The 9,056-nt window shown below is 36.6% G+C and overlaps 3 protein-coding genes across 6 annotated transcripts; 1 reads left to right on the top strand and 2 right to left on the bottom strand.

The window, feature by feature from the left end:
• Positions 1-1,543: 1,543 nt before the first annotated feature.
• Positions 1,544-3,435, top strand: LOC107635452 (F-box/kelch-repeat protein At3g23880-like). The gene is made up of 2 exons (XM_016338928.3): positions 1,544-2,947; positions 3,202-3,435. The coding sequence occupies exon 1, from the start codon at positions 1,673-1,675 to the stop codon at positions 2,897-2,899; it is 1,227 nt and encodes a 408-aa protein (XP_016194414.1). The 5' UTR covers positions 1,544-1,672; the 3' UTR covers positions 2,900-2,947; positions 3,202-3,435.
• A 629-nt stretch (positions 3,436-4,064) lies between these two features.
• Positions 4,065-6,213, bottom strand: LOC107638152 (receptor-like protein kinase ANXUR2). Of its 4 annotated transcripts, none has more exons than XM_088484232.1 (4): positions 6,090-6,213; positions 5,538-5,612; positions 4,867-5,384; positions 4,065-4,767 (listed from the first exon to the last, which is right to left on the bottom strand). In XM_088484232.1, the coding sequence occupies exons 3-4, from the start codon at positions 5,365-5,367 to the stop codon at positions 4,309-4,311; spliced, it is 960 nt and encodes a 319-aa protein (XP_088340358.1). In that variant the 5' UTR covers positions 5,368-5,384; positions 5,538-5,612; positions 6,090-6,213; the 3' UTR covers positions 4,065-4,308. The 4 variants fall into 4 exon arrangements, with proteins under 4 accessions (XP_088340358.1, XP_088340359.1, XP_016196806.1 ...); XM_088484233.1 differs by having other exon boundaries at positions 5,563-5,612; XM_016341320.3 differs by having other exon boundaries at positions 4,065-5,384.
• Positions 6,214-6,626: 413 nt separating this feature from the next.
• Positions 6,627-7,672, bottom strand: LOC107637353 (receptor-like protein kinase ANXUR2). Its single transcript, XM_021122646.2, has 2 exons — positions 7,129-7,672; positions 6,627-7,042 (listed from the first exon to the last, which is right to left on the bottom strand). Exons 1-2 carry the CDS (start codon positions 7,670-7,672, stop codon positions 6,627-6,629), a joined length of 960 nt encoding a protein of 319 aa, XP_020978305.1.
• Between the last annotated feature and the right edge of the window lie 1,384 nt (positions 7,673-9,056).

The raw sequence follows: 9,056 nt of genomic DNA, 5'->3' as shown, positions 1-9,056 counted from the left end.
CCCTCAATGTAAAGGTGGAAGTCTGTCAGGCAACCACTAACGTAATCTCCGTCGACTGGCAACCCCAGCTGGTATGCGACGTCCTGAAGCGTGATGGTGCACTCTCCGAACGGCATGTGGAAGGTGTGCGTCTCAGGCCGCCACCTCTCGACGAATGCGCTGACTAGGGGCTCGTCTAGTCGGAACCATCTGTCATTCAGTCTCGCAAGATGGTACAATCCGGCCATCTGCAAGTACGGAACGTACCTCTCATCAAGACGCATCCCCTGCTGCCGCCTAACGCTGGATATGCAACGACGAGGCTGGCCAATTCATAAACCGCATAATTAGAACAGATGCACAACCCACTAACATATACAATATGTTTCATAAGGAACCAGAATATAAATCGTGATGAGTAAAAGATATATGAAACAAACGACCAACATTTTATACACAAACCGCTCACTCAAACCACGTGCAAATACCATTAACAAAAACAGATGCATGTTCACATTTATCATAAATCACTACCGTTAACCGCTAAACCGCTTACTTAAACCGTTAACACTAAAATAAACCCCATAAAAAACCATTAACAAAACCCACTACCATACACCACCAACTCAAACCACCCCCCCTAAACCGCTAACCATCACTAAAACCACTATCCAAAACAATTAGCACAAACCGCTTACAAAAAACAATTTCAAATACCACTAACAAAAACCACTCGCCTAAACCGCTTGCTTTAACCGCTAACACTAAAATAAACCGCTATAAAAAACCATTAACAAAAAACCACTAGCCTACACCACTATCCTAAACCACTATCCTAAACCACTAACAGTAACATAAACCATTATCAAAAACTATTAACAAATACCGTTATCATAAACCGCTTTCATAAACCACTAACCTCGTCGTTGATCACACCGGCGATATGAGCAACTCCATCCAAACGATAAAGCCTTCCCGGATCGTCCCCCATCGACAAAAAAACCCGCTCTGGTCTTACTCGTACGAAAGGTTGGTCTTTTTCTCTGGGATTTGGTGGGGTTGGAGAAAGAGAAACTGATTCGAATGAACTTGGTTCGAACTCCTTTTTATAGCCGAAACCCTTGTAATTCGAATCAACTTGATTCGAATTACTATGCAAATCAATTTTCACCTAATTCGAATCAACTAGATTCGAACCTCTCTAAAGTAAACTTCTCCTAGTAATTCGAATTAACTAAATTCGAAATAGGTAAGTTTAATTCGAAACGTATTGTTTCGAATTACATGATTTTTTGCATCCATATAATTCGAATCATATCAATTCGAATTACGTTAATTTGTTGCATGGAGATAATTCGAATTATATCACTTCGAATTACATGAGAGTATAATTCGAATCTTATTGATTCGAATTATATAATAATTCGTCCTGGTGGATTCAGGTATGGATTTTTGGTTTGGCTGATTTGGTTTGGCTGATTTGGGTAATTTGGAGCTCTCCTTGGCTTATTTGGGTTTTTTACCCTAAAGATTAATTCTTAAAAAATAAGAGCAAAAAAAAAGATTGTTTAGGGTTTTTTTCTCAAAAAATAAGCGTTGTTTTTTCAGTAGCCAATTCAAAACTGACTCTTCCCTTTCCTTCGTCCTCCGTTTTCAACGCAATTTCAAATCCCGGGGCTGAGTGAATTGCTATATGAATTGCGAAAAGCGCAGCATTTCATTTCAATTTTCAAGCATTAATAAGAAGAAGAAGCAGAAGCACAGGAACAAACCAAAACAGCAATCAACCATGAAGAAGAAGAAGAAGCAACAGCAGAATGAGAATCACAAGAGCAAGAGCATTGACGACACTCTCCCTCTTGAGCTGATTCACAGAATCTTACTGAGGGTTCCGCTCATACATCTCGCTCGCCTCAAGTGTGTTTCGAAGCTTTGGCACTCTCTCATTTCCGATCCCGACTTTGCGGAATCGCATCGTCGACTCTCTGCCGCACCCACCCATGTATGCCTCCTCATAAACGATTACTCCAAGGCTTGCTCCGTAGACATTGACGCAATATTTCACGGCTACAAGCATGCTGCTGTAAAAGAGGTATCTCTCCCTTTCAAGGTGAACACACGTTATGATTTTGAAGTTATGTGCTCCTGCAGAGGCTTTGTTCTCTTACACCGAGCCCCGCATTTTTTGGTCGTATGGAATCCAGTGACTGGATCCAGCAAAAGAGTATCCTACTCTCACATTGTTTCTCGTAGTAATTCCGTTTATCGGTGTTTGTATGGATTTGGTTACGATGCTTCACAGGATGACTACTTAGTTGTTGTAGGTTCTCAGGATAAGAATGGCCAAGACCACTTTGATTGCTTGTCTTTGAGAACCAATTCATGGATTAATCTTGATTTTGCACTCTCCAAACCCTTGGGTGGGGGGAAATGGGAATCGCGTGGGTTCTTCTTGAATGGCGCCATTCATTGGTCGTCTTGCACTCTTGGAGTTAAAGATTACAGTATTCTTATATTTGATTTAAAGGAAAAGAGTTTCTCAACCATATCTATGCCTGAACAAGTAATGTGTTATCTCGAACCCACTCGTCTCGCCCTACTAGGAGGGTGCCTAGCCTTGTATTCATATGAATACCGTAAAACTAACATATGGGTGATGAAACAATACAAAGTGCATTCATCTTGGACTTTCTATCAGATTTCTCGTGGAGAGTGTGTGCCTATATGCTTATCCAATGGTAGTGACATTGTTGCACTAGATCTTCCCCCAATATCTACATATACCAACTTTAGTTTTGTCAAATATAATGCCAGAGGAAAGCTCCTCCAAATCGATTATTTTGATTATCTTCATCTCCCACATTTTAAACGTAACGGCACAAGCTACACTGTATACACAGAGTCTCGTGCCACTCCCTAGTGACATTAAGGATAAGGATAGGGATAAAGGACAAGAAGAAGAAAAATGGTATGTAACTATTCTCCTATGCATTGCACTAGTTATTCCTCGTAGTTTTCCTTGCTTTGTGATTAATTAAAAATACCAAGCAAGATGCATTATGCATCAAGTTGCAATCAGATGCAGGGTTTGGCTATTGTTAGAATTTGTCAATGCTTAGGGAAGCATTGTCACTGTCTTGCTTCCTAAAGCCTATTCTTGTGGTGAGGGGTCTTAAGTTATTTCTTTTTTCATGTCTAATGCGGTGGTTATCTTTTCTGTAGGCCATCAGAATCAGAAGGATGTCAAACAGGGAAAGAGAACTAGGAGTGAATGACTGAACAACAGAGACACTTGATTCTGTTGTAAATAAAGTGTAGGATTGGCAAGTTCAGCTGGAAGAAGCTTCTAAAGAATTTTGTTTTATTTTGCTTTTGCTTTAAAGTATGATTTCCCTTCCATATGAATGTGAAAAACTAGAACATTTGAAGGTGTAAATAGAGTTTCCTTTAGTTAAATGCAATCTCTTATATTATCTGCTTTATCTTTATTCAATGTTGCCTTGGTTGAGTTATCATGTCTACACAGAATATCACACATCTTAATGAGATTTAATTTGGCAATTCAGTTTGGTCTTTAGTAGTAAGTATTTCAGTATTTTGTTTGTTGGGATTACAGTTGGGATATTTGTGTTTGTCACCTGAATTCTTCACTGTTCATAGAGCATGTGCTCCCAGGTCTTTCTTTCATGGTAGGTTAATTGAACCACGTTAAATTTTCTATTTTCACCTTATCTTTTGTTCTATCTGGTAATGAAACCTTGTAGCATCTTGATATAATTGCTATAGTGGTGTAAATTTTACATTTATATGTATGGCTTTCAACTTTATTTTATTAAGGTACTTCTTAGTTTATTTAATTTCTGATGCTCTCGAGTTTTATTTAATATTGCAGTACTTTTAATGTAAATCACTGTACAATTGCAATTATAAATTATGAATTCTCAAACGAAAGTGGATAATTCATTGAACTAAGACCTGATTAAACTTATTCTAAGCACAGCTTTAGTTTGCTTTGATTTCTGGGACATTGATCGTTGAAACAAAATGCAGGTTAACGTTGCAAAGCAAAAGTTAATAACCTGTACTAGCAATAAGTTCCTCGTATTCTTTCTTTTCTTAAACTATTTGATATGTTACATATTGATCGATAGATCACCACAAATCAAGTGCAACAGGATATGCCTCATTTAGTGCAAACCTATGTTAGATCTATAAGTACTGTGTTTTTAGAGCGAGAATAAAGAACAGAAAACAGAGTAGCCATAAAACTATTGATTAGGTGAGTGAAGCTGTTGAAGACTAATGATTGGAGTAAAAAAAGATCCAGCACTATCTGGGTAGTGATTCATGATTATTATATCGCTGTCGACAATAACAAGGGGTAGTGGATGATAAGGTATAGCGAGCAGCATTCCTTATAATATCAGCTTGTTGCTGCAACGAGAGAGCATGCTCAAGCAATACCTCTACTTCTCCCATTGTTGGTCGCTCATCTGCTTCGTACTCCAAGCAACTTTGTATGACACTAGTGAATACTTGCCAACATTCTGGCGCAATCTTTCCTTTCAGAATTGGATCTAGTGTCTCCTCAAGAATGTGCTCTTCATGTTGAATTAAGTAGTTCAACACATTATGGCCTACCATGTGTAGTAGAACCAAACCAAAGGAGTAAACATCACATTTATCAGTAACAATACCGTGTATAGCATACTCCGGAGCCATCAATGCAGATGTACCTACAATCTTATCTACTTTGATTTGCTTTGGCTTCAATGTAGAGAGCCCTCCCTGCAATGATATCACAAAATTGGCAAGTTTGGGCATCATATTCCTATCCAAAAGAATATTAATTGGATTTATGTCACGATGAAAAACTGCACGCTTAACTCCAGAGTGAAGGTAGTGTAGAGCACGTGCTACTCCGATGCAGATGTCTAGTCTTTTCTTCCACGACAGTGGTTCTTTGTCCTTGTTACTCAAGTAATCATGGAGTGATCCATTGTCTGTATACTCGTACACAGCAATCTTTTCCTTTCCATGGTGGCAGAAGCCTATAAGAGATATTATATTTGGGTGATGAAGCTGACATAGCATCTCGACTTCCTTCTTGAATTCAAGGGGAACAGTCATCACCTTCAATGCCACCGTATAATCAGTTGCAGCAGCACCATTATTATTATTATTATGGTTGAGACAACCTTTATAAACCTTAGTAAGGGCTCTTTCTCCAATTATTAGTTTCTGGTCAAAGTTGTTGGTTGACTTTCTAAGATCATGAAAGGAAAAGGGATGGCATAGCTCTTCTATTACTGTTGGATATTGTTTCTTAGATGAACAACTTGCATTCCCCTTCTTCCAATCACCAAAGCATAAACATTTCAGAACCATTATGACAATTTGAGACACTGTCAATCATGTACAGATAGATTAGACTAATGATTATTTCTGTTCTATTGGCCAATACACACATGTAAATTTTCTAAAATCTAATATAGATTCTGCTTTGTGAAATCAGTTATGGAATAACAAGGGAATATATAGAAAAGGTTTCAAAGTACCCTAGAGATGGATAAGTACGAAGACCTGAAGGCTGAAGATCAACTTGGAGACAAAAGCATTAGTTTCGTTGAGTTCTGCAAGGAGTAAAAAGTTGCCAAAGCCCAATTAGGATAGTTTTATTAGTAATTAATCTACTATAAATAGATATAGTAAGAATGTAAATGGTAATGAATGATTTTAGTGATTGGTTCCTTCCTCTTTGGCCTTAATTTAATTTGGATTCTCTCTATTCTTTCTTCTCTCTATTGGCCCCCATAATTGGGAAATTTCTTATTCTATCTCTATCAAATTCTTCCTCCTTACAGATTCCACAAACACCTTGTTTTGTATTCTATTATTCATCTTTCAAATAAAGTATTAACAAATCGTTGATCATTAAAGTGGTACCTACTAGCTAGAACATTACTATTATCTTTTACCTTCATTAATAAAGCATAAGGAAGAGGGGATGAAAGAACTATTTTTTCAGCTTAAAATTGATTAATGGTTAAAAATTCAACATAAATGAACTTAAGTTGATGAATAAATAACTTGTGGAAATGGAAAAGAACCTGAGATGGAAGAAATGAAGCTTCATATAGCTCCAGCCTTGATTGTTGCAGTCCAAGAATGCAGTGGCTCATCCAACGCATGGTTTGTGTTTCTTTCATATCTAGGCGTTTACTGAGTCAACACCTTTGACCAAAACAGCATAACTCCTTAAATTTTTTGTATTTTATTATTTTATATTGTCAAAAATAAAAATTATTTTTAAAATTTTACTCTTTTAAAAATTAAGATAATAATTAAAAGGATAGTTTAAAGGTTGGATCTTTTTTCTTTTGCCTCTATGTATGTTTGCCTTTTATAATCAAGTGGAAATAAAAATAATCACTTAACTATTATTCTTTCTCACCTATCCATAACATTTACTAATTCAGACAAATAAAAATTTAAACATCCAAAAAGTTTTCTTAAATCCTGAAATATCAACAATGAGGCAGCAAATGGATGTAACTAGAGGCTTTCCAAAGCTGAATGTGTATGAGAATGAGAACAAAAACATCATCATTTTTTTGTAGTCTCCATGAAAAGACTAGACATCTGCATCATGGTTCCGGGCATGCATCTTCATCCTCTTGTAGTGCTAGTGCTTGCTCAAGTTCAACTTGTACTTCACCCATATCTGGTCTTTCGTTTGCATCTTTACTTAAGCATCTTTTTGTGATATCTATGAATACTCCCAAACATTCTGGTGCAATCTTTCCCAATAACACTGGATCAATAATCTCATCAACCGAAATCCTCTCCAAAAAGCTAGGTATATCCACATATGGAGTCATTAAATACAATGGCTCTTCTAAAAACAAATCTGAGTCGGCCATCATGTACATCTTCTCAAAGAAGCTCTGCTTGTAGCTAGTGGATAAAACTACCATTAAAACTATCCCAAAGGAATAAACATCACATTTATCTGTGAAGGTTTTGGTTAGGACATACTCAGGTGCCATGAAACCAGGTGTACCTAGCAAATAATAAGCAATAGTTTTAGTCAAGTGTTAAACTATTTTGAAGACATCTTTGTAAGAACAAAAGATTTAAGATAATTACCGATCATCATGTCCACTTTTATAGGCTTTGCCTTTGACCTTAATAGTGGACCTTGTAAGGAAAATCCAAGATGTGAGAGTTTTGGTACCATGTTGTTATCCAAAAGAATATTTTGAGGTTTGATATCACAGTGAAAGATAGGGCGCTTGGCTCCTGTGTGAAGGTAGTGTAGCCCACGCGCTGCTCCAATGCATATTTCTAGCCTTTTCTTCCATGAAAGTGGCTCGATATTCTTGGGACAAATTTTTTTTGAAATTTCTTCAGTACCATTACCTCCACTCCTCCGTTTGAAACCTATCACAGACTTTCTGGCAAGTTGTTTCAGGTTTGGCTTTTTATTCTCCTTTTTAAGCTTGGATATGACGTTGTTATTGTGTTGGACATTATTTATAGGATATGATATCTCCAATAAAGCATTAGAAGAAGAATTAGTATCAGTAGCTGTACCTGTGTTTTCTGATTCACCCTCATTTTCTTCCCTAGAACTCGAATTGGCAGCAATTTTTTCATTATTCTGTTTTTTCTGATCATCTTGTACACTCATTTTTGAGAAACTATCAAAAAGCCAAGCAGGTGAAGATTTTTTCTTCGATTGAGCTGGAATAGAACCATCCCGAGGTTAGTTAGGATTGAAGGAAGCTCTCTTTTCAGTTAGACGCCTACCGACTTGATCTGTCTTAAGCCATTCACTAACTTTATCTTCCTTGATATTGTTTTGGGCAGAATCATCAATAAAACATTGGCAGTTCTTAGATTCATGCCCCAATTTTGCACAATAAGTACAGAACACACCTATACATTCATAGCGTACTCCAATTTTCAGCATTTTCTGATTAGGATCAAGCAGTTTCAGTGTATCCCTCACTCTTTTATCACCGTTCAGTTCCACTTTAGCCTTCACTATGCGTGTATCTTTGCCTCTAACTTCAAATAGAGCAACATCTTCAATTTGACCAAGTTTGCCACCCAATTTTCGTCCAACCTCAAGTGTTTTGTATTATTCATGCAATCCCCAAAATTGTGCCCATACAGGAAAAGAAGAGATGTGGTTATCCTCCATGTTTATTGACTGCTTTCATCTGCGAACATGAATAACAAAACTCTTGAATAACCAGGGTGAACCTCTCTCAATTCGAGTCACATCAGAGTCATTCTCAAAGAAAAATTGAAACTGGTTCCTGGATTTTTCGACTACTCTGAATCCTTCTGGTTTATTCCATATTACATAGAGAGCTCTTCCATGATACTTACGGAAAAGATTCGATCTGAGAAAATTCTTCCAGACAGGCTCCGTGTACAGGCTTGAATTTCTTCAGAAACATCTTCATAAGCAAAAACGATCAAGTCATCCTCCTGATCACTATCAATTATATGAGGGTTTTGTGTCTCTGATTTGTTGCTCATGGTGTAGAGAAAAACAGAATTGGTATTTAATAATTTCAGAGAGAAATAAGATATATGGAATGGGTGAATTAGAAAACGAAATAAATTAAAAGAGGAATGAATTGGGAGAGAAAACGAAAATTAGGGAACTAAGTGGAAAAGAAATTAAGAGAAGAAAGTAGAAGAATGGAATTAATATATCCATTTGAGCTATTACTCATGAGCTTTTCTTTGCTTCTTTACTCACACTAATTAAGTACAAAATAATTTATTTGTAATAATTCTATTGATAAAATCAAATAAAATCAAATTTGTTCCAATTAAATAAGAATGAAATTTTCATGTTTATTTTTAAATATAATTAAAAATGATGAACATGATATTTCATAACATTAATTAAGCACATATATGAAAGTGGTGATACCTTTCACTAATGAAGACGAGAAGGTGCTTCAGCTGGAAGGTGGTGATACCTTTCACCGATGAAAATGAGACGGGGTTCCTGTTTCGTTTGAAATTCACTAATGTAGTGTGAATATTACGTA

This window comes from Arachis ipaensis, chromosome B4 (genome assembly GCF_059453495.1).
Source record: "Arachis ipaensis isolate K30076 ecotype BB chromosome B4, ASM5945349v1, whole genome shotgun sequence".
NCBI classification, from domain to species: Eukaryota; Viridiplantae; Streptophyta; class Magnoliopsida; order Fabales; family Fabaceae; genus Arachis; species Arachis ipaensis.
The sequence above is the reverse complement of the archived record's forward strand: the minus strand, read 5'-3'. Positions and strand labels throughout refer to the sequence as shown.

Excerpts from the sequence above, each read along its gene's own strand:
- LOC107638152 (XM_016341320.3), bottom strand. The coding sequence starts at position 5,367 with ATGGTTCTGAAATGTTTATGCTTTGGTGATTGGAAGAAGGGGAATGCA.
- LOC107637353 (XM_021122646.2), bottom strand. The coding sequence starts at position 7,672 with ATGAGTGTACAAGATGATCAGAAAAAACAGAATAATGAAAAAATTGCT. Across the intron at positions 7,043-7,128 it reads AAAAGTGGACATGATGATCG|GTACACCTGGTTTCATGGCA; the intron begins GTAATTATCTTA and ends ATTATTTGCTAG.
- LOC107635452 (XM_016338928.3), top strand. The coding sequence starts at position 1,673 with ATGAATTGCGAAAAGCGCAGCATTTCATTTCAATTTTCAAGCATTAAT.